The sequence below is a fragment of the Oncorhynchus nerka genome, linkage group LG2, assembly GCF_034236695.1.
Source record: "Oncorhynchus nerka isolate Pitt River linkage group LG2, Oner_Uvic_2.0, whole genome shotgun sequence".
In the NCBI taxonomy this organism is placed as follows: domain Eukaryota; kingdom Metazoa; phylum Chordata; class Actinopteri; order Salmoniformes; family Salmonidae; genus Oncorhynchus; species Oncorhynchus nerka.
Window position 1 is genome coordinate 53,194,907 of NC_088397.1, and position 25,673 is coordinate 53,220,579.

General features: G+C 45.5%; 1 protein-coding gene across 1 annotated transcript in view; it reads left to right on the top strand.

The window, feature by feature from the left end:
• The window catches only part of LOC115137882 (cadherin-4-like), a 257,900-nt gene that overhangs the window by 186,209 nt on the left and 46,018 nt on the right, over positions 1 to 25,673 (top strand). The window contains exons 6-7 of the mRNA XM_029674164.2: positions 14,651 to 14,806; positions 24,665 to 24,809. Of these exons, the coding sequence (XP_029530024.1) occupies positions 14,651 to 14,806; positions 24,665 to 24,809 (301 nt within the window). The remainder of the gene's footprint in view (positions 1 to 14,650; positions 14,807 to 24,664; positions 24,810 to 25,673) is intronic.

The following is a 25,673-nucleotide window of genomic DNA, read 5'->3' on the forward strand; positions in this document are numbered from 1 at the left end:
TAGCCTGTAGATCACATATTGCAAACTAATAATATGAACAAAAAATGAACACATATTTGGACATTTCTGTGCATGCTTGACAATCTCTAATCAATATCCCAAAAAGTTTTTTCTGCAAACCTGAACATTATCATCTTTTCTCTTTCGTGGGACCAATGTGAGGGTTAATGGAGGAGAAACGGTGCTGCAGTCCCCAAGCCTGGGGAGCGTTGTGTTCACATTGCCCTAAAAAGGGAACCGAACTGAGGAATTCAAGCGAACTGAACTCAAACCACTTCAGTTCGATTCGCTTTGGGGGCTCTTTTGAAGGGTCTGAGTTCCTTTGGAGTGTTCACACTACATAAAAATTGTCTGAAAGAGGGACCAAGTGTGAAAACACCCTTAGAGGTGACCGAGAACAACCTCTGTGGCTACAGCAGCACACTGACACTGAGTCCCCCATACGTCCAGAGCTTTAGAAACTCTCCGACTATCTCTCTAGCTCTTTTATGAGGTGAGACAGTCCCAAACAGCCAGATTCACCAGGGTTCACAACTTAAAGTAATTCCCTGTTTTCATCTGAGAAACCTTCACCAGGTTGGCCAGTTTGATTTAGTTGAACACATGGAGAAGATGTATGTTTCCATCAACACATGTAATATGAGGCCGCAGGAGGCAAATGTGCCTGAGTTATTGTTTGTGATTTGTTTAACCCCAATTACATTCAAAACAGAGTCTGGATAATAAACAATAAACACACAACATTCATGATCAGCCAGTTGGTTTCCAATTAGGGACTGTCCTCTGTTTTAAGTCCATTAGTCCATTAGTGCTCTGGCTTGGAGTGGAGGGAGTCTGATGTCCACTTTAATCATCTGATTTTACTGCTCTTTCCAGGGATGTCTGGCTCCGGCTATATCCTTATTATCCTCACCTACCTCCACCACCCACCACCACCTTCACCACCCACCACCGCCATCACCACCTTCACCACCCACCACTCACCACCGCCATCACCACCATCACCCATCACCACCACAACCCACCACCACCTTCACCACCCACCACTCACCACCGCCATCACCACCATCACCCATCACCACCACAACCCACCACCACCTACACCACTCACCACCACCATCACCCATCACCACCACAACCCACCACCACCTTCACCACCCACCACTCACCACCGCCATCACCACCATCACCACCACCTACACCACCCACCACCGCCATCACCACCATCACCCATCACCACCCATGACCACCACCACTCACCACCGCCATCACCCATCACCACCACAACCCACCACCACCATCGCCACAACCCACCACCACCCACAACACACCACCACCACCCCTAACTCCGCCACCCACCACCACCACCACACACCCCCACCACCACCATTTGACCTAGATAGTTTGTGTGTATGCATTGATATGTAGGCTACATGTGCCTTTTCAAAAAAAATGTATAGTTGAAGTCAGAAGTTTACATACACCTTAGCCAAGTACATTTAAACTCAGTTTTTCACAATTCCTGACATGTAATCCTAGTACAAATTCCCTGTCTTAGGTCAGTTAGGATCACCACTTTATTTTAAGAATGTGAAATGTCAGAATAATAGTAGAGAGGATGATTTATTTCAGCTTTTATTTATTTCATCACATTCCCAGTGGATCAGAAGTTTACATACACTCAATTAGTATTTGGTAGCATTGCCTTTAAATTATGGTCAAACATTTTGGGTAGCCTTCCACAACCTTCCCACATTAGGTTGGGTAAATTTTGGCCCATTCCTCCTGACAGAGCTGGTGTAACTGAGTCAGGTTTGTATAGGCCTCCTTGCTCACACGCCTTTTCAGTTCTGCTCACACATTTTCTATAGGATTAATGTCAGGGCTTTGCGATGGCCACTCCAATACCTTGACTTTGTTGTCCTTAAGCCATTTTGCCACATTCTTTCCTCCAGACATAACGGTGGTCATTATGGCCAAACAGTTCTATTTTTGTTTCGTTAGACCAGAGGACATTTCACCAAAAACTACGATTTTTGTCCCCATGTGCAGTTGCAAACCGTAGTCTGGCTTTTTTATGGCGGTTTTGGAGCAGTGGCTACTTCCATGTTGAGCGGCCTTTCAGGTTATGTCGATATAGGACATGTTTTACTGTGGATATAGATACTTTTGTACCCGTTTCCTCCAGCATCTTCAGAAGGTCCTTTGCTGTTGTTCTGGGATTGATTTGCACTTTTCACACCAAAGTATGTTCATCTCTAGGAGACAGAACACATCTCTTTCCTGAGCAGTATGAAGGCTGTGTGGTCCCAAGGTGTTTATACTTGTGTACTATTGTTTGTACAGATGAACGTGGTACCTTCAGGCATTTGGAAATTGCTCCCAAGGATGAACCAGACTTGTGGAGGTCTACAATTTTTTTCTGAGGTCTTGGCTGGTTTCTTGTGATTTGCACATGATGTCAAGCAAAGAGACACTGAGTTTGAAGGTAGGCCTTAAAATACATCCACAGGTACACCTCCAATTGACTAAAATTATGTCAATTAGCCTAAAGCCATGACATAATTTTCTGGAATTTTCCTAGCTGTTTAAAGGCACAGTCAACTTAGTGTATGTAAACTTCTGACCCCACTGGAATTGTGATACAGTGAATTATAAGTGAAATAATTTGTCTGTAAACAATTGTTGGAAACATGACTTATTAAACACGTTTATAAGGGACATTACTGCATGACACATTGAGTAAACCCCTTCCCCTTATGAACAGAGGGGAAATTATCAGAGTGAAACTAACAGCCCCAGCATTCCTCTGCAGAGAGGTTTTCTGTGCAATTCATTCATGATCAATCTCAAGAAGTGTTGCTTTGGTGGCAATGGTTTACCATTGTGGTAGAATGCAATATGCTCCGATGCCTTCACTGTCAAATACATTTTTGCTCATGACAGAGGGAAGAGGAATAGAGATAGAAAAACAGCTAGGCCTAAATAGATAGCAGATAGAGGGAGCAGAGAAATGAAAGGGAGAAAAGGGGACAGTTGAGATAGGAGGAGAGAGGGAGATATAAGCCATTTGAAGAGCATAGTAAATCTGTGAGGTGAGAGAGAGCAGCATTAGTTTCAGGCCATTTGTGGCAGTCGCATCTCAACTGTCTCCTCCAGCACCTAAGACTGGACCCAATGAGCCACATCTGATGGAAACCAGTCCAAACGGGGTAAGATGAGCCTCTCTGCTTCGCACTGTCCTCCCCACCAAACCTCATCACTGACTGCCAGTCAGACAGACACACCAAAGAACAAAATCGTGATAAAAGAAGGGATGAAAATAGAAGGTAAGGTTGTAAAAACACAGTCATTTACATTTTACATTTACATTTACATTACATTTACATTTAAGTCATTTAGCAGACGCTCTTATCCAGAGCGACTTACAAATTGGTGCTTTCACCTTATGACATCCAGTGGAACAGCCACTTTACAATAGTGCATCTAGGTCTTTTAAGGGGGGAGAAGGATTACTTTATCCTATCCTAGGTATTCCTTAAAGAGGTGGGGTTTCAGGTGTCTCCGGAAGGTGGTGATTGACTCCGCTGTCCTGGCGTCGTGAGGGAGTTTGTTCCACCATTGGGGGGCCAGAGCAGCGAACAGTTTTGACTGGGCTGAGCGGGAACTGTACTTCCTCAGTGGTAGGGAGGCGAGCAGGCCAGAGGTGGATGAACGCAGTGCCCTTGTTTGGGTGTAGGGCCTGATCAGAGCCTGGAGGTAGTGAGGTGCCGTTCCCCTCACAGCTCCGTAGGCAAGCACCATGGTCTTGTAGCGGATGCGAGCTTCAACTGGAAGCCAGTGGAGAGAGCGGAGGAGCGGGGTGACGTGAGAGAACTTGGGAAGGTTGAACACCAGACGGGCTGCGGCGTTCTGGATGAGTTGTAGGGGTTTAATGGCACAGGCAGGGAGCCCAGCCAACAGCGAGTTGCAGTAATCCAGACGGGAGATGACAAGTGCCTGGATTAGGACCTGCGCCGCTTCCTGTGTGAGGCAGGGTCGTACTCTGCGGATGTTGTAGAGCATGAACCTACAGGAACGGGCCACCGCCTTGATGTTATTTGAGAACGACAGGGTGTTGTCCAGGATCACGCCAAGGTTCTTAGCGCTCTGGGACGAGGACACAATGGAGTTGTCAACCGTGATGGCGAGATCATGGAACGGGCAGTCCTTCCCGGGAGGAAGAGCAGCTCCGTCTTGCCGAGGTTCAGCTTGAGGTGATGATCCGTCATCCACACTGATATGTCTGCCAGACATGCAGAGATGCGATTCGCCACCTGGTCGTCAGAAGGGGGAAAGGAGAAGATTAATTGTGTGTCGTCTGCATAGCAATGATAGGAGAGACCATGTGAGGTTATGACAGAGCCAAGTGACTTGGTGTATAGCGAGAATAGGAGAGGGCCTAGAACAGAGCCCTGGGGGACACCAGTGGTGAGAGCACGTGGTGAGGAGACGGATTCTCGCCACGCCACCTGGTAGGAGCGACCTGTCAGGTAGGACGCAATCCAAGCGTGGGCCGCGCCGGAGATGCCCAACTCGGAGAGGGTGGAGAGGAGGATCTGATGGTTCACAGTATCGAAGGCAGCCGATAGGTCTAGAAGGATGAGAGCAGAGGAGAGAGAGTTAGCTTTAGCAGTGCGGAGCGCCTCCGTGATACAGAGAAGAGCAGTCTCAGTTGAATGACTAGTCTTGAAACCTGACTGATTTGGATCAAGAAGGTCATTCTGAGAGAGATAGCGGGAGAGCTGGCCAAGGACGGCACGTTCAAGAGTTTTGGAGAGAAAAGAAAGAAGGGATACTGGTCTGTAGTTGTTGACATCGGAGGGATCGAGTGTAGGTTTTTTTTTCAGAAGGGTGCAACTCTCGCTCTCTTGAAGACGGGAGGGACGTAGCCAGCGGTCAGGGATGAGTTGATGAGCGAGGTGAGGTAAGGGAGAAGGTCACCGGAGATGGTCTGGAGAAGAGAGGAGGGGATAGGGTCAAGCGGGCAGGTTGTTGGGCGGCCGGCCGTCACAAGACGTGAGATGTCATCTAGAGAGAGAGGGAGAAAGAGGTCAGAGCACAGGGTAGGGCAGTGTGAGCAGAACCAGCGGTGTCGTTTGACTTAGCAAACGAGGATCGGATGTCGTCGACCTTCTTTTCAAAATGGTTGACGAAGTCATCTGCAGAGAGGAGGAGGGGGGGAGGGGAGGAGGATTCAAGAGGGAGGAGAAGGTGGCAAAGAGCTTCCTAGGGTTAGAGGCAGATGCTTGGAATTTAGAGTGGTAGAAAGTGGCTTTAGCAGCAGAGACAGAGGAGGAAAATGTAGAGAGGAGGGAGTGAAAGGATGCCAGGTCTGCAGGGAGGCGGGTTTTCCTCCATTTCCGCTCGGCTGCCCGGAGCCCTGTTCTGTGAGCTCGCAATGAGTCGTCGAGCCACGGAGCGGGAGGGGAGGACCGAGCCGGCCTGGAGGATAGGGGACATAGAGAGTCAAAGGATGCAGAAAGGGAGGAGAGGAGGGTTGAGGAGGCAGAATCAGGAGATAGGTTGGAGAAGGTTTGAGCAGAGGGAAGAGATGATAGGATGGAAGAGAGAGAGTAGCGGGGAGAGAGAGCGAAGGTTGGGACGGCGCGATACCATCCGAGTAGGGGCAGTGTGGGAAGTGTTGGATGAGAGCGAGAGGGAAAAGGATACAAGGTAGTGGTCGGAGACTTGGAGGGGAGTTGCAATGAGGTTAGTGGAGGAACAGCATCTAGTAAAGATGAGGTCGAGCGTATTGCCTGCCTTGTGAGTAGGGGGGGAAGGTGAGAGGGTGAGGTCAAAAGAGGAGAGGAGTGGAAAGAAGGAGGCAGAGAGGAATGAGTCAAAGGTAGACGTGGGGAGGTTAAAGTCGCCCAGAACTGTGAGAGGTTCTGCAGTCCTTGGGCAAAGCAGAAGAATGGACTGAGAGGGCCTTTGATTGAAGTCCTGGTATGTGAAGGCGAACGCCCACTCTGAAGTGGGTTGGAGTTGTAATCTGGACCGTGTCCTTTGGAAATGTATTACATTCTTTTCACCACGTCAAGAACAATGAGGCAGACACCAATCAGACTAGGCTCATGTTGTTCCTTTACTGAAGACAACCAATGATGCATAATATGAGACCTCGCCTCAGGGTAGGTGTTATGGAGTTATCAAGTTCAGTGTCTGTGCTTGGGTAAAATCACTGAGGAAGCCCCGGAAAGACAGTAAAAAAGCCATATTACAAATCAAATGTTTTTTTGTCACATGCGCCGAATACCTTCATCCTGCTTGTAGACTAGTCGACCGTCAATGCCATCCTCCTCTCTTTCATGTTGGCAAAACGGGTCTATGGCTCTGTCATACAGTACACTTGTAGTTTTTGTTGTCATAGGCTACCTAGCTAAAATGCTTGCTAGCCTAACTTCCTCCCATGGGCAACAATGAACCAGCTACGTTAGCTAGCTAGTTAATGTGAACCTACTGGGCTACATATTGAACTTCAATCGTCTCAGGCCAGTGGCACAACATATTAATTTATGGTTAGATCAGAATCGCCATCAAAATCCACAAGTCCAAATCCCCATCTCCATCCATGGCTTAGGAAAGGGACGATTTAGCAAGCTAGCTACTGCAGGACATCAACACAAGCTAGCTACTGCAGGACATCAACACAAGCTAGCTACTGCAGGACATCAACACAAGCTAGCTACTGCAGGACATCAACACAAGCTAGCTACTGCAGGACATCAACAGAAGCTAGCTACTGCAGGACATCAACACAAGCAGACCAGAAACTGAGAAGTTTTTCTGAAAATGATGTTTTGCAAAGGATGTGATTTGAGTGGTCTGAAGCCAAATCCAAACTGGCCAAATGCTTGCTGGCACCAATCAATCAAATGCTACGGCGACAACATGTTGTACTCTTTTGGTCCAGACAGCAACAGATACCTGGGCTACACAGACTGAGACATATCATACGAATTAACAGAAAACAAAAATGTACGTCTTTGCAGAACGTAACATATCATGAGAAATGGATGACGTTGTACACAACTGTGCACCACTTCCAGGAACCCGTTTTGGCACTAAATTACACCCGGTTGTCTCTCGACTCAATAAACCTGGTGTTCAGTTCAGCAGCTGGAGTTGGTGTATGTGTGGGAGAGAATCATCTCTGTGGTAATGCTGTTTATTTAGAACCAGATAGGAACACTTTATTGGTTTATTAATACATTCATATTCCACTGTTATTTTAGTCTCTAGCATAATGTCTCTATGTTACCGCTAGTTTTTATTCAAAACTTAACATTAAAATGCATTAGGAAACTTGTATAGGATGTGCGTGTGTGTATGTGTGTGTGTGTGTGTGTGTCCGCTTGCGCCCGCACGTGTGTGTCCTAAGTGCTTGTGCCTGTATTTGCAGCATCCCAATTGGACAATTAGAGGGTGACAGTCCCATTACTGCGGACCTAGCTGTACAAAGGCATTGCCTCCACTGACTGACAGAGAGCTCTGCCCCTCACTAAATAACTGTCAGCCTGCAGTCCTCAGCCTTGACCCCTCTGGCAGCCTCCCTCGGAGACACACAATGCCACTCCTGAGCCCTCATTGGCAGGCCTTGCACCTCCCACAGCCAAACCAAAAAATCCATTCAGCTCCTGGCTCCACCTGATTCGCCAGGCTTTGGCTGCCCACAGCTTGCCAATAGGGCGCCAATGTAGCCTCAGGGTGTTGGTGATTGGCCGGAGTGGAAGTGTTGGTGCATTCTGCAGGTCTCCCAGGAATAGGCTAGAGGAAGCAAATTGAGTCGTGGAAGTAGATTGGGCAATAGAAGGGAGGGGGGTTAGCAAGCAGCGGTGGAGGAAAACTGCAGCAACAGCACAAACCCAACCTGCCCCCCCCCCCCCCCCCCACACACACACACTCCTCTTCCCTTTCTTCTTCCTCCTCCTCCCCCACCAAACAGCAGCACAAACCCAACCTGCCCCCCCCACACACACACACACTCCTCTTCCCCTTCTTCTTCCTCCTCCTCCCCCACCAAACAGCAGCACAAACCCAACCTGCCCCCCCATACACACACACTCCTCTTCCCCTTCTTCCTCCTCCTCCCCACCAAACAGCAGCACAAACCCAACCTGCCCCCCCCACTCCTCTTCCCCTTCTTCCTCCTCCTCCCCCACCAAACAGCAGCACAAACCCAACCTGCCCCCCCCCACTCCTCTTCCCCCTCCTCTTCCTCCTCCTCCCCCCACCAAACAGCAGCACAAACCCAACCTGCCCCCCCCACTCCCTTCCCCTTCTTCCTCCTCCTCCCCACCAAACAGCAGCACAAACCCAACCTGCCCCCCCCTCCTCTTCCCCTTCTTCCTCCTCCTCCCCCACCAAACAGCAGCACAAACCCAACCTGCCCCCCCCACTCCTCTTCCCCTTCTTCCTCCTCCTCCCCCACCAAACAGCAGCACAAACCCAACCTGTCCCCCCCACTCCTCTTCCCCTTCTTCCTCCTCCTCCCCCACCAAACAGCAGCAGCCACATCTTTACTCTAATTATACATAGTGTGTTTCCCTGTACGGCCGTCTCCTGGGATCTGCCTATTGTCCTTGTGTTAAGAAACCTCAGGGACCGGGAAGAAAGCAGCCATTTAACGAGTCATCTGTCTCCAGGGCCCTCTGTCTTTATGTTGTGGAGAGAGAAAAAAGCAGTGTTGCCCTCTGCCTCATCCATTCAGCCTGGAGAGCACGGGAATGTGGCTGGCTTTATACTGCAGTCTGACCTGCAGGCAGAATGTGTGTCTGTTTCTACTCTATTCTTCCTGGATGGGGATGATTGTTAATGCAGAGAGGCCACTGGTCTATTTCAACAAAGTTCTTGCTGGCTTCTCTGATCTTTGATCTAAATTGGCCGGCTAATGTAATAATTGGGGTTGTTAGTCTGTTTTTAATTTCCATTCATATTTGTACTCTTTCTAATTATCCCCTCTACCCCACGTTCTGCACCTCCGTCAGGGTATGATTGTGTGCATGCGCTTGCGTGCATATGTGTGTCCGTGTGTGTTTGTGCCTGCGATACAATGGCCAAACCACCAATTTGTAGAATATTTCAGAGGAAGACCAGGTGTGGGAAAAAATGTCAAGAAATCTGTTTGCAACAAGGTTACTCTCAAGCTCAGAGCCTCTCGGTGAAGACATGAAGTCTCTCTGAAAGCATGTCTTTAATGTGATGGTGTTTGTATTGGGAAAGTGCTGCTGGCGCTGTAAAGCGTAAATGTAGCCTGTTTATGTGATGTGGCTATGAGGTTGGAGATGTGTCTCTGAAGTTGTTTTCTCTCCTGTTACTTCACCTCTTTGTTTTCTTACCTAACACTATCTCCCTAGTGGTTAGTGTGTTTGATTACCAGAGCCGACAAGTAGAAAAACCTGTTGATGTGCCATTGAGCAAGGCACTAAACCCCAATTTGTTCCAGGGACGCCGTACTACTATGGCTGACCCTGTAAAACAACATATTTCACTGCACCTATCTGGTGTTTGTGACGATACATTTCTGTTGCTGTATTTTGGGGGTGTTTCTTCTTCTTCTCTTACCCTAGATCAAAGCATCTCTTAGGGAGACAAGTTGAACACACAAAGAAGTAGACCTATGCATCATGTCCCCACATATCTTTCACGTATTCTTCACATAACTTTTCACTGAGATAAAGTAATGGATATTTGGCCAATTATTGCAGTAGAGGATTAGGCCAAGTTGCTCTGTGGGATGAGAGGATTTAGCTCAATAGGACATTGTGTGTGGAGTAGAATGGAGTAGAATGTCTGAGTGTGAATGTCAATAGCAGACCAGGAATACCTCCTCGTCAGGTGGCTACTACTGCTCATTTATATTGATGGAGCTCCTCTCTGTGGTACCTGTTCAGGGAAGGATGGAGGGAAAGAGAGGGAGAGAGAGCGGGGGCAGAGAGGGAACAGAGGGGAGAGAGAGGAGAGGGGGTAACGAAGGAGGGAGAGCAGAAACTAAAATCCATATTTCAGTGCCCTGGTACTGTGCTTTGTTCATTTCCCATTCAGCTTCCGATCCATAATGGAGTACCCTGTGTGCAGAGCCGCAGACACAGCTGTTCTTTATGGGATCAGGGATAACTGTGTGCGACTGTGGCTGTCAGTGGCTCTCACTTGAGAGATATTAAACCTGAGCTCAGTGCAGCTCCTTCTCCAGCCATACCTCCACTATGACTATTTAAAACAATATCTCAAGAATTCATTTTGTTTTCCAGTGGCACTAAACTGGCATGTTTTTATATGCTCGCATTCTTTCATGTAAGGTTGTTATTTTACTTTGTGTGAGGACGGAAAACTTTGAAGGTTGGCAAAACTTGAGCTTTGAATATCGCCTAGTTGGTATTTTATTTCAGTCTGTTCAGTCTCTCTCTCTCTCTCTCTCTCTCTCTCTACCTCCACCCCTCTCTCTACCTCCACCCCTCTGTCACTTTGTTTGTAATAAATGCCCTATGCTAGAATCTGAATTTCTCTATCATCAAAACCAGAGATATCTTTTCTGTCAGCTCTTTGAAGACAGACAAGCATACAGCAGGAAAGATCACAGCAAGACAACACTTACATTTAGGTGGAGTCAAACAAAGCATGTACTTTTGCCATTTCCCTGATGTTGAACAAAAGGAACAAAGAGGTTGAATGAAAAAAAGGATGCATCATCAAAATGAAATGGCTTCGCACAAAACAGAGATGATTCAGGGATTCCTGTGCTTCTCTGGGATTTCATTTTTCTCGTACTCTATACTGTCTTTGAATATCACTTCAATCATGTAGCGTTTATCAAAGACATTAGACGCCCCTATGAGGAAGTATCCATCCTGGTCACTGCCCTGTATGATTGCCTGTAGTGCCCCCTAAAGGAAAGCCTGTGAACAGCAATCTTATTCTCACTATTCTGACTGCTGACCAAACTATCTATGTCGCAAGTATTTTAGACATTTGTTTGTGTGTGCATGTGCATCTAAGAGAGAGACAGAGTCTTGCAGAGAGACAGAGGGAAGTTGAGAGAATAAGGGGGAAAAGGGAAGGAGAGCGTTAACTTGCCAGTCAGACAGTGAGAATAAATGGTGGTGTCGCATATAATTCCCATTAAAGCCATGCAGATATTTGCAGAGAGCTCTTAATTAGGGGTGACAGTTGTGACGGCTGCAGTGTGACAGAGAGGTTCCCAGAAGGCTTAGTCTTCTCCTGTCTCCTGATTGGCTGGCATTGCCCGATCTGTCTGTCATCACCCCCTCTTACTATCCAACGCACGGTCACAACGTCTCAGGGCGTCTCAGGGCTGACGGTAACTGTGCAACTAATAAACACCACTGTTTCTTATCCCTCTGACTCTCTCTATGTGTACTGTTGAGGTGCCACCTCAGACTAGTGCTACTTTATCTTTCTCCACGGTAGAGAGTGGTACAGAGCAGTGACCCTTTTAATGACAATGTTAGCTAGTAAGGGTTACAACATTCTCCCTTCTATTTACACTTTACACCAGGGTATCCCAAACTCGGTTCTGCCACCCCCCCCCACCCACCTTTATTTATTAACTAGGCAAGTCAGTTAAGAACAAAATTCTTATTTACAATGACGGCCTACAAAAATAAGGAGAGAGACGTCATAGAATGAAGGAATTTGTGCGGCCCGGCCTTCAACCATTTAAAAAAAAAAAAAAAAAAACTATCAAAGTGTGTAAACTTCAGATTCACATTTTATATATGACATTAGCCTGTAAGCACACCTAGCTGAATATATCTGTCCACAAGGTCTTTCTTTGTTGATTTATTTATTTCTGGGTTCTTGTGAATAATTTGAGGATGGGAAAATCCAATGTTGAACGAGAAAGAAATAAGATGACCAACATCAACTAAACATCAAATTACTCCCTATCAGTGTAGACATCAAATGGACAGGCGCAATCATAAACACTTGAATCAATTAAATGGGCAGACTGAAAGTTCCCACTCGTGAACTAATTAGAGGCACAGCAGCGCTAAATCAATGGAAATGTATTCCTTCAGATTCTGTCTGTGTTTTGCTGCCTCTCCCTCTCTTTCTCCCTGGAGAGTTAAACAGAATGCTAATTTCTCATCTGATTCTTCATCTGTCCACGGTTGACAGTAATTAAGGCAGTCACTCTTAAAGAACTACAAATGTGTCACTTATCAGATATCTGTTCTGTCAGACACAGAACCAACCCGTCCTTTACATCTTCTAGTCTGTCCCGTCTAGGAGAGAGAGAGAGAGACGGAAGGATAGAAAAGCTGCCTTTCATCATTAGCGCTCCATTCAAACAACTCAATTGAGCAGTCGTCACTCAGGGGATTCCCAGGACTCTGAGATTCCGCACCTCTTCATTTATTCAATTTATCGATACAACGAGTGTTCGTTAAGAGACACTCGAAGAATGTGACACCTGGTCTCAGGTGGCCTTAAAGTGGAATTCTAAGCAGCTAGAAGCAGAGGCGAAGTGCCATGTGAAAGCTTCCTTAATCTTGGGTCTATTAAACTTAACATGTCATCAACACAGCGTGGCTTTGATGTTCTGTGAAGAGACTGCATGCCTGGGTGTAGAATCTGTGGATGCGGATCCAAGGCGTGCGGAAATTTCAGATGTGCATTTTTCACATGGCGGCCTCCTGAATGATTCAACTGAAATAGTCATTTTGATGCACACGTTAGAGCCCCCAGAGTGAATCCTTTACCTTTCAAACATTTCAGTACACACAGACATGGGTGCCTACAGAGCTGCCTCATTTGTACACAGGGGGGAAATACTGTTGTATGTAGACATTCCCGCTCTGTTAAAGAATTCTGTACCTTTCCACAACTAGAATGTGTGTTTTACTAATATATTTGGCATTTTTTTGGGATAGGGAAGAATATACAGCCTCTGCACATTGCTCAACTCTTAATAGAGGTGATATTATTACAAGGAAGCAGTATGTGTGAGCAATCTGTTATTCTACATATCCTCTCTCTGAAACGCATTTGAGATTGAGATTCCAGTGTTGCGTAGCCACATTCAGTCAGTGTGACAAGAGATGTGGGTCTGTGGGTGGAGAGGAATAAGTCTGATTAGATGGGGAGAGTAATCATCACAGAACAGCGCTTCCAGTCAGTCAGTCACACTGATCAGAGTTGCCTGAGTGCTTTGATAGATAACGGCTGCAATAAAATGCCCTACTGCCCACACACCATCTCAGAAAGATGAAGTGTTACACACAACACATGTACAGGTAGTTGACAAAATAATGGAACCACTTGAGTAAATGTGGGATGCAAGGTATACTGAAAGCAGATGCTTCCACACAGGTGTGGTTCCTGAGTTACTAAGCAATTAACATCCCATCATGTATAAAAATGCCGGATGAGCATGAAAACAATGTAAACCCTATGCCAAATGTTGGAATGTCTATTGGAAGAATGGTGTCACATCCCTCCAATAGAGTTCCAGACACTTGTAGAACCTATGCCAAGGAGCATTGAAGATGTTCTGGTTCATGGTGGCCCATCGGCCTATTAAGACACTTTATGTTGGTGTTTCCTGTATTTTGGCAGTTACCTGTATATTAGCCATTATGTCTCCTATTGGAATTGATTGCAAAGGGGAAAGACGACAATGGAAGCTCATGGAAAAGAGATTGCTGTGGCAGGTAGTGAGTGAATTTAAGATGGATGTGTAGGAAATTAAGAGAAGGGTATCATGTTCAAACAGAGAAATGTTTTATGCAAAAGCCAGTTGCCGGTCGTCGGATGAAGTAATTTCATTTTCACGCATGATTTCCAGCCCCGCAGACCAGGAAAATTGCATAGGAGAGAAAGAGAGGATTTATTTTTACAATTTGAATATGTGATTACTCCTCCCGACTTGTTACCGTGGAGATGGTTCAATCCCCTCAGAGACAAAAAAAAAATCATCTCTAAACGTAAAAACACAAACAGTTTGCCCTAAAAAAAAACATATGCAAATTGAGAGAAAATTGTCTAAACTTTCCACCACTTAAAAGTAGATGAAATCTAATCTTCAATATGCCATCTCACCTGTGCTACACCTCTCAGAACCAATTATCACAAGCAGACAGATTTCTCTTTTGCACTTTAGCTCTAACTTGCACATTTACCAACTCTTCCTTTGAGTTCAGTCCTCAAAGGGCTTCTTTGTAACGAAGTGTTAGGCTGATCAGAGCAGATGCATGCCTCACCGTACATCTTCTTTAGTATCATACATTTCATCATATTCCCTGTCAAGAGCTCTTGACAGTTTTAGATTGTGACTCACTTGAATCGTCATGACCAACCTTGGAACCTTGAGGCTCTCATTCAATCTAAACTGTCGGATAAGTCAAAACAACACAGGGTGATATTCTATGTCGTGCTGCAGATGCTTTTATCCAATGTGACTTACAGTCGTGTGCAAACATTCTACGTATGGGTTGTCCTGGGAATCGATCCCACTACCCTGGCATTACAAGTAAAAGGCTCTACCAACTGAGCTACAAAGGACCACAAATATCGCCCTGTACCCTTTCTGAGCCGTGCTTGTCTCATACAACGTTTAATGCATAGTGTTTCTATCTCCCTCTGCCAGATCCGCTCGGACCAGGACCTGGAGAAGGGGATACGATACAGCATCACTGGAGCAGGGGCGGACCAGCCTCCCATTGACGTGTACAACATTGACCCTGTGCACGGCAAGATGTTTGTCACCAGACCCCTGGACAGAGAGGAGAGGGCGTCCTACCATGTGAGTTACATTGCTTGTTACTGTCCCTCCACACATCTGTCTGTCTGTCCGTCTGTCTGTGCAGGGTGGCAGCCGTAATTCACAGTGACACAGTAATGGCAGGCAAACATTACACAATTTTGCCACGAATTTGCCACGTTTTTGCCACTGCAAAACAAATGTTCCAACAAATGTTCTATGAACTTGGGCTAGGATCAGTACGTCGGGACTCGTGTAGTTTGAGCGGGTCAAGGACGCACCGATGATGGCTGTTCCGTTCTCCAGACTCCTGTCGGATATCTGACATGTCCAATATTTTGATATTTTGGTCATGCATCTTGTATTATGAGCAGTGCTACCACGCGATTGGGCAAGGACTGCTGAAGCAAAAGACTGGGAATCACGAGTACTGCTGTCTCAGATTCCGAGTACTGCCCTTTACCAACACGGTCTGGTTTTGGGCCCGACTTTCCTTTCTGTGCGAAATGAAAGAAATATTGCCTTGACAGAGCACAGATTTCTGCAGCCACTCAAGCTGTCAATTAGGCTAGATTGAGGTTTTTCAGCAGAGAGAGAGAGACGGCTTGGAAAAGGAGTGTGTTCGTCTTCCACTGCTAATGAACAGGCGGTGTTCTGGATGTTCTGTTTGGGGATCACACACATTGTCTACAGTTGCCTGTTTACCCCCATCAGACTGGAACATGTACCCCGTGAACTCTTACTGCACACTTCAGACATGCTCACAACATCTCATAACAATGTCCACTACCACATCAAAAAACACTTCACGTTCTGATAGCCCTACTGTAAACACGATTATATTACATGATTTGATTTACATTTTTGTTGGTTCCCAGTCCATATGGGCTTATTTATTTATTTTACTAGGCAAGTCAGTTAAGAACAACATTTTATTTACAATGACAGCCTACCGGGGAACAGTGGGTTAGCTGCCTTGTTCAGGGGCAGAACGACAGATTTTTATCTTGTCAACTCGGTGATTACATCTAGCAACCTTTCGGTTACTGGCCCAACACTCTAACCACTAGGCTACCTGCCACCCTATATAACACAACATCAAGTATGTGTTACCTTAGTAAACCAGCTCATCATTTTCTTTTGTTAATCCTAAAGACTTTATTACAAACACTTAAAACACGCAGTTCTCCATAACAGATTAGCAGCCAACTCTAAGATCCTGTCAGTCAGTAAGTCCAAGGCCCTCCCTGCTTTTTGCAGCTCTCTCTCATCTCCCCTTGGCCTGACTCACTCATCTCTCAGGATTCCTGTTGGTCCACTTAGTTCCAGATGAGGTCCTGTCTGTCATTACTCCTACAGTATCAGTCACTATTCCAGAGCCTATCGTCTGTTGGAGGTGGGGGTCTAACCTGGCCAGGCTGGCCCCGTGGTGTCTGGTCTCTTTATGAGGCTGGTGGATGTTAGTACACCTGCTGCTACACCTCTTGGCATGGGAGGGATCAATAAGTCATACAGGTCCTTGGGTTCTTGTTAAGTTCTAGTGGACTGGACTGGCAACTGTAAACAACTATAAACAACCCTGAGCTTGAGAGGAGCCTGGTGTTAGAGCCTGGTGTTAGAGCCTGGTGTTAGATACCTGGTGTTACCACTTGAGAGGAACCTGGCGTTAGTGCCTGAGAGGAGCTTGGTGTTAGATCCTGGTGTTAGAACCTAAGATAATTCTGGTGTTACATCCCGAGAGGAGCCTGGTGTTAGAGCCTGTTGTTAAAACCTGAGAGGAGCCAGGTGTTAAAGCATGAGAGTAGCCTGGTGTTAGAACCAGGTGTTAAAGCATGAGAGTAGCCTGGTGTTAGAACCTGGTGTTAGAGCATGAGAGTAGCCTGATGTTAAAGTCTGAGAGGAGCCTAATGTTAGAGCCTGGTGTTAGAGCATGAGAGGAGCCTGGTGTTAGAGCCTGGTGTTAGAGCCTGGTGTTAGAACCTGGTGTTAGAGCCTGGTGTTCTAGCCTGGTGTTAGAGCCTGGTGTTAGAGCCTGGTGTTAGAACCTGAGAGGAGCCTGGTGTTAGAACCTGAGGAGCCTGGTGTTAGAACCTGGTGTTAGAGCCTGGTGTTGGAGCCTGGTATTGGAACCTGAGAGGAGCCTAATGTTAGAGCCTGGTGTTAAAGCGTGCGAGGAGCCTGGTGTTAGAGCCTGGTGTTAGAACTTGAGAGGAGCCTAATGTTAGAGCCTGGTGTTAGAAACTGGTGTTAGACCCTGAGAGGAGCATGGTGTTAAAGCCTGAGAGGAACCTGGTGTTAGAACCTGGCGTTAGAACCTGGTGTTAGAGCCTGAGAGGAGCCTGGTGTTAAAGCCTGAGAGGAGCGTAATGTTAGAGCCTGGTGTTAGAACCTGAGAGGAGCCTGGTGTTAGAACCTGGTGTTAGAACCTGGTGTTAGAGACTGAGAGGAGCCTGGTGTTAAAGCATGAGAGGAGCCTAATGTTAGAGCCTGGTGTTAAAGCCTGAGAGGAGCCTGGTGTTAGAACCTGGTGTTAGATCCTGGTGTTAGAGCCTGAAAGGACCCTGATGTTAAAGTCTGAGAGGAGCCTGGTGTTAGAGCCTGGTGTTAGAACCTGGTGTTAGAGCCTGGTGTTAGAGCCTGAGAGGAGCCTGGCGTTAGATCCTGAGAGGAGCCTGGTGTTAGAACCTGAGAGGAGCCTAATGTTAGAGCCTGGTGTTAAAGCCTGAGAGGAGCCTGGTGTTAGAATCTGGTGTTAGATTCTGGTGTTAGAGCCTGGTGTTAAAGCCTGAGAGGAGCCTGGTGTTAGAACATGGTGTTAGAACCTGAGAAGAGCCTGGTGTTAGAACCTGGTGTTAGAGCCTGAAAGGACCCTGATGTTAAAGTCTGAGAGGAGCCTAATGTTAGAGCCTGGTGTTAAAGCCTGGTGTTAGAGCCTGAGAGGAGCCTGGTGTTAGAACCTGAGAGGAGCCTGGTGTTAGAACCTGGTGTTAGAGCCTGATGTTAAAGCCTGAGAGGAGCCTAATGTTAGAGCCTGAGAGGAGCCTGGCGTTAGATCCTGAGAGGAGCCTGGTGTTAGAGCCTGGTGTTAAAACCTGAGAGGAGCCTAATGTTAGAGCCTGGTGTTAAAGCCTGAGAGGAGCCTGGTGTTAGAATCTGGTGTTAGATTCTGGTGTTAGAGCCTGAAAGGACCCTGATGTTAAAGTCTGAGAGGAGCCTAATGTTAGAGCCTGGTGTTAAGAGCCTGAGAGGAGCCTGGCGTTAGATCCTGAGAGGAGCCTGGCGTTAGATCCTGAGAGGAGCCTGGTGTTAGATCCTGAGAGGAGCCTAATATTAGAGCCTGGTGTTAAAGCCTGAGAGGAGCCTGGTGTTAGAATCTGGTGTTAGATTCTGGTGTTAGAGCCTGAAAGGACCCTGATGTTAAAGTCTGAGAGGAGCCTAATGTTAGAGCCTGGTGTTAAAGCCTGGTGTTAGAGCCTGAGAGGGGCCTGGTGTTAGAACCTGAGAGGAACCTGGTGTTAGAGCCTGAGAGGAGCCTGATGTTAAAGCCTGAGAGGAGCCTAATGTTAGAGCCTGGCGTTACATCCTGAGAGGAGCCTGGTGTTAGAGACTGTTGTTAGAACCTGAGAGGAGCCTGGTGTTAGAGCCTAGTGTTAGAGCATGAGAGAAGCCTGGTGTTGGAGCCTGATGTTAAAGCCTGAGAGGAGCCTGGTGTTGGAGACTGGTGTTGGAGCCTGAGAGGAGCCTGATAAAGTCTGAGAGGAGCCTGGTGTTAGAGCCTAGTTTTAAGCCTGAGAGGAGCCTAATCTTAGAGCCTGGTGTTAGAGCCTGAGAGGAGCCTAATCTTAGAGCCTGGTGTTAGAGCCTGAGATGAGCCTGGTGTTAGAACCTGATATTGGAGCCTGGTGTTGGCACCTGAAAGGAGCCTTATGTTAAAGTTTGAGAGGAGCCTAATGTTAGAGCCTGGTGTTAGAGCCTGAAAGGAGCCTGCATGTTAAAGTCTGAGAGGAGCTTGGTGTTAGAGCCTGGTATTAGGGCCTGAGAGGAGCCTGGTGTTGGCGCCTGGTGTTAGCGCCTGGTGTTAGAAACTGAGTGGAGCCTGATGTTAGATCCTGGTGTTAGATATTGGTGGTAGAGCCTGGTGTCGGAGCCTGGTGTCGGAGCCTGGTGTCGGAGACTGGTATCGGAGCCTGGTATTAGAGCATGAGAAGTTCCTTGTTTTAGTCACCTACTAGTTAAGAAAGTGAGAGCATCACTCACAGTCAGTGTTAAGTCAATTAGCACTAGACTCTCACTTGATGAGTTACCTGTTGAGAACCTTCTCTGCTCTTGGGTTTTACTGCTCATGGTTGACGAAGATAACTTTATATTTAGGTTGGCGTGTGGGTGAAGTTGAGTTTTTCTCCACAGACAGCTGTAGGGAGAGAGCAGCTGGGAGCCAGCCTGGAGATGTCTGTGCGTGCGTGCGTGCGTGCGTGCGTGCGTGCGTGCGTGCGTGCGTGTGTGTGTGTTTGCGTGATGAAGAATATATTGCTGGAAACTTTCGAAGTTTACCAGTAAACTACCAGAATGTTGGTAACTTAGAAGTAAAAAAATGATGGTGGCCTTTTGGGGTACTTCAGATTATAAAAGGTGTCTGTAGTTTTATCTGGCCATCTGTGTGGCCTTAAAAATACTTATGGCTGCAGGGGCAGTATTGAGTAGCTTGGATGAAAGGTGACCAGAGTAAACGGCCTGCTCCTCAGTCCCAGTTGCTAATATATGCATATTATTAGTAGTATTGGATAGAAAACACGCTGAAGCTTCTAAAACTGTTTGAATGATGTCTGTGAGTATAACAGAACTCATATGGCAGGCAAAAACCTGAGAAGAAATCCAAACAGGAAGTGAGAAATCTGAGGTTGGTCGATTTTCAACCCAGCCCCTATTGAATTCACAGTGGGATATGGATGAAGTTGCACTTCCTAGGTTTTCAACTAGATGTCAACAGTCTTTAGAAACTTGAATGAGGCTTCTACTGTGTTGTGAAGCTGAATGGGAGCTGAATGAGCCAGGTGTCTGGCAGAGAGCCAAGGGCTGGTCATGCGCAATTCACATGATAGCGACCTGCGTTCCATGGCTTCTCTACAGACAAAGGAATTCTCCAGTTGGAACTTTATTGAAGATTTATGATAACAACATCCTAAAGATTGATGCTATACTTAGTTTGACATGTTTCTTCTATCTGTAATATAACTTTTTGAAGTTTTCATCCGACGTTCTAATTGACCTGCACGAGAGTTTGGATTTCTGTACTAAACGCGCTAACAAAAGTAGCTTCTTGGACATAAATAATGGACATTATCGAACAAATAAAGCATTTATTGTGGAACTAGGATTCCTGGGAGTGCATTCTGATGAAGATCATCAAAGGTAAGGGAATATTTATAATGTGATTTCTGATTTCTGTTGACTCCAACATGGCGGATAATTTTATTTATTTTAATTATTGCATGGTTTACTTTTTCCGTAAAGTTATTTTGAAATCTGACACCGCGGTTGCATTAAGGAGAGGTATATCTATAATTCCATGTGTATAACTTGTATTTTCATCTACATTTATGATGAGTATTTCTGTTGAATTGATGTGGCTATGCAAAAGCACTGGATGTTTTTGGAACTAGTGAACGTAACACGCAATGTAAACTCTGATTTTTTTATATAAATATGAACTTTATCAAACAAAACATACATGTATTGTGTAACATGAAGTCCTATAAGTGTCATCTGATGAAGATCATCTCAGGTTAGTGATTAATTAATTAATGTTATCTCTATTTGTGCTTTTTGTGACTCCTCTCTTTGGCTGGAAAAATGGCTGGGTTTTTCTGTCAGTTGGTGGTCACCTAACATAATCGTTTGTGGTGCTTTCGCTGTGAAGCCTATTTGAAATTGGACACTGTGGTGGGATTAACAACAAGATTACCTTTAAAACGGTATGAGATACATGTATGTTTGAGGAATTTTAATTATGAGATTTCTGTTGTTTTGAATTTGTGGCCCTGCACTTTCACTGGCTGTTGTCATATCATCCCGTTAATGGGATTGCAGCCCTAAGAATTAACCCATAAGATATATGTATATATATACCCACAAATGCTGACGCTCCAGATACTCAACTAGTCTAAAGAAGGCCAGTTTTATTGCTTCTTTAAACAGGACAACATTTTTCAGCTGTGCTAACATAACTGCAAAAGGGTTTTCTAATGATCAATTAGCCTTTTAAAATTATAAACTTGGATTAGCTAACACAACGTGCCGTTGGAACAGGAGAGTGATGGTTGCTGATGATGGGCCTCTGTACGCCTATGTAGATATTCCATATAAAATCTGCCATTTCCAGCTACAATAGTCATTTACAACATTAACAATGTATTTCTGATCAATTTAATGTTATTTTAACGGACAGAAAATGCGTTTTGCTTTCAAAAACAAGGACATTTCTAAGTGACCCCAAACTTTTAAACTGTAGTGTATATAGTGATAAAGCTGTGAAACATGATCCTAAATATAAATCAGCAACTTAGTGAAAACCATTGGTGTTTAATATGAGGGTTACCGCATGAAATATCCTTCATAGTCTTTACACACTTTCATTTATTTGACTACGTCAATTTGTCTTTGTTGTAAATGTTTTTCAAGACAAACTGTTGGCAGTTGTGAAAACTTTTTGTGTTATTTAAAAAAAAAAGCCATAGTTGATTAGATACTTTTTTCATTAGTTAGGCTAGTTTCTCTTGAACCATTTGGTCTATCCACTAGAAACTCATGGTCAATGTAGACACGTATATATCCAAAATTAATACTATATATGTTTTTTATTTGATTTATTGTTCAAGTATAAATTACCAAAGTTATCATAGATTGCCTTTGATTACCTGTTAGTTACCTAAATTACCAAAGATTCTGATAACTTTGGTAAATTACCTGTAGCTTTGCTACCCGGTAGCTGTGTGTGCATATGTGACATGTTTCTACATGCGGGTTTGTGTGTGTGTCTGGACAGACCCCATCAGTGGTTGCTGTGGTGGTTCTGGTAGAGTTTTCTCCCCGTGGTTGTGTTTTTCAGGCCCGCCCTCCAGCATGCTAATGACAGGACCAAAACCACACATTAGCAGTCCACACACACTGCTCACACACTCTTCACACACTCCTCCAGGCTCTCAGATCAAATTTCCATTGGCTCTGTCAGCCCCCCCCCCCTTTCCCCACTCACCATGCAGAGCCCACAGCTGAGAAAACAGATTGGGCTTGTTTGTTTGTTTGTGTTTCTCTCTGTTTGTTTGTTGTGCTCTGGCCTATGGAAACTCATCGTCTGGGGGAATATTAAGTGGCTGAAGCAACAGGGTTTGAATGCGTTCATACAGTGTGAGTGCGTGTGTGGGTATGTGTGTCTAAGAGCAGAAGTCAGCCTGTGTGTGTGTGTGTGTGTGTGTGTGTGTGTGTGTGTGTGTGTGTGTGTGTGTGTGTGTGTGTGTGTGTGTGTGTGTGTTTCCACACTATACGGATGCGACTCAAAAGGAAGATGAGTCATTTTTTTCAGGAAGGCAGGTATCGATGCTGTAGCTTGAGGCTCCTCTGTACCATTCAGTCCTCGAATGAACATGGCCTCTTTCTGTGAATATTACAGAGATTCTATTAGTCAATGTTGTACTTAGTGTTATTAAAGGGTCCACTGCCCACATGTCTGTGAAGGTAAGGTGTATGAGAACGACAACCTCAGACTCCAGGCTCTCGGTCTCTGTCCAGGTTTGTATGGTCTTATGTTTTTACAGAGCTATTGGGAGAGACAATGATGCTGTTCTTTGCCTTTCAAAGCTTCTCTCCAACATAATGTTGTCTGGAGCTGTGAGACATCTTTAGTCAACATGAGTATATTCAGACATGGGGTTGTTACAGCCGGGTTGGAGAAGAAGTCATAGCAGAGTATGTATTGATTGTCACTCTTTCCTCTTAGGGTCCCCCACTGTTTCTTTGTGATTCTCTCTGTGTTTCTGACTCATTACTGGTATTACACGAGGCATGCTCCTTCCATCTCTCTCGCTCTCCTTTTCTCACACTGTGATTCACAGGGAATTTTTGTGGATTGGCTTATCTGCTTATCTCAGTAAAAGACATTGTGGCCAATCAGTGGTGGTGTTGCACAAACCAACCAGGACAGTCGTTTTCCCTAGGAGAACAAAAGCCAGACACCACATGAGTTGTGTTGAATAGAATAGAGTCTCTAGGTGTTCTCTGGGGCTCTTGCTGTGTCTGCTGAGCAGCACACACCTCAGGCTGTATCTGTGTTTGGACACAACACCGTATATTCTCTTTCTCTTATTGGCAATTATCAGCACAGGCACTCCAGCAGGCTCTCTCTGTCACGACAAATAAAAAACTGGAATTACTGCTTCAGTTGTGGCGCTTCCGATTAACAAACCTCTCACAACCAGCAATCAAAATCAAGGTTGCATGGCAGGAATTCAATGGTCAGAGATAGTGGATTTTCATGGACTCTCTATTGTGCAATTACAGTAAACATACTTGTGAAAGAGATCTGCAATGGCAGAAATACTTGCAGTTACAGGATGAATTCCAGCCTGTATGCGTTGTCCGCTGTCATGTTTGTGTCAATTTGCCTTATGTGATGTTTCATGTCGATCAGTGCTGCGTTATGTATCGTCAAAGTTACTGTGGCGTTTACAGGACTTACACAATGCTCGTGTGGTTCCGTTGTGTTGTTTACAGGACTTACACAATGCTGGTGTGGTTTCGTTGTGTTGTTTACAGGACTTACACAATGCTGGTGTGGTTCCGTTGTGTTGTTTACAGGACTTACACAATGCTCGTGTGGTTTCGTTGTGTTGTTTACAGGACTTACACAATGCTCGTGTGGTTTCGTTGTGTTGTTTACAGGACTTACACAATGCTGGTGTGGTTTCGCTGTGTTGTTTACAGGACTTACACAATGCTCGTGTGGTTCCGTTGTGTTGTTTACAGGACTTACACAATGCTCGTGTGGTTCCGTTGTGTTGTTTACAGGACTTACACAATACTCGTGTGGTTTCGTTGTGTTGTTTACAGGACTTACACAATGCTCGTGTGGTTCCGTTGTGTTGTTTACAGGACTTACGCAATGCTCGTGTGGTTCCGTTGTGTTGTTTACAGGACTTACACAATGCTCGTGTGGTTCCGCTGTGTTGTTTACAGGACTTACACAATGCTCGTGTGGTTTCGTTGTGTTGTTTACAGGACTTACACAATGCTCGTGTGGTTTCGTTGTGTTGTTTACAGGACTTACACAATGCTCGTGTGGTTCCGCTGTGTTGTTTACAGGACTTACACAATGCTCGTGTGGTTCCGTTGTGTTGTTTACAGGACTTACACAATGCTCGTGTGGTTTCGTTGTGTTGTTTACAGGACTTACACAATGCTCGTGTGGTTCCGCTGTGTTGTTTACAGGACTTACACAATGCTCGTGTGGTTCCGCTGTGTTGTTTGCAGGACTTACACAATGCTTGTGTGGTTTCGTTGTGTTGTTTACAGGACTTACACAATGCTTGTGTGGTTCCGTTGTGTTGTTTACAGGACTTACACAATGCTCGTGTGGTTCCGTTGTGTTGTTTACAGGACTTACACAATGCTCGTGTGGTTCCGCTGTGTTGTTTGCAGGACTTACACAATGCTCGTGTGGTTTCGTTGTGTTGTTTACAGGACTTACACAATGCTGGTGTGGTTTCGTTGTGTTGTTTACAGGACTTACACAATGCTCGTGTGGTTCCGCTGTGTTGTTTACAGGACTTACACAATGCTCGTGTGGTTCCGCTGTGTTGTTTACAGGACTTACACAATGCTCGTGTGGTTTCGTTGTGTTGTTTGCAGCTGCGGGCCCATGCTGTGGACATGAACGGGAACAAGGTGGAAAGCCCCATAGACCTGTACATCTACGTCATCGACATGAATGACAACCGGCCAGAGTTCCAGAACCAGGTCTACAACGGCTCTGTGGCTGAAGGCTCTAAACCAGGTACATTCACTATTCTTCAAGTGTATCTAAGAACACCTAGTGAACAGAAGCATGGTCATTTTAAAGGCAGAGGGAGCAACGTATCATGGTTGGAGGAACACTTGTTTTACCAGTCAGACATCGATGTTTGTTTACTTTGTGTTCAGACAATGTTCTGCTGCACAGTTTAATCTCAGGAGATTTCCGAAACAACGCAGGCGAGAGACAGAGAGAGGGAAAAGAGCACACACACACACACACACACACACACATTGCAACAATGGTCTCTCCTCAGTGGAGCGTGGATCTGTTGTCTGCTAATTAACGAGAAGAACCAAACATATTTGAAAAGTCTGCCTTTTCAACTGACTGGTATTCTCTTATAAAAACCTGTTATTTTTTGCATATGGGGACAAAGTGTGTGTTGGGGTTACAACACTGTCAATTGTGTTGGAGAAGAAAACGTAGGTCGCACAGCTTATTAGCTAATTATTCTGAAATTGTCTCACATAGCTAGCTAGTGGAATGTGAACACAATGTCCCACTATTGTATGATGGAGTTAACACACTGACAAGTACTTTTACATAGACCATAGAGCTTTTCCCTCTCCCTTTTTCTGTCTATCTATTCCCCTCTATTGTATGCAATCATGAATTTTAAATGAGAGAGTGTGCCACTTAGCTATGGTTGCCTAATTGACTATTTAAGGAAATGAGAGTGGGGCCATTTTTCATCACTGGTGTATGTTCTGTGGGACGGTTTTACTTTTCTGGGCCATTTTAAGACACAAAGAAGTTCAGCGCCATGTTTATCCAACGTATCACTTCAACTTTAAGCTGCTTTCTTTCGACTGGTAATGAGAATGGGCCTCCCCTCCCCGTAAC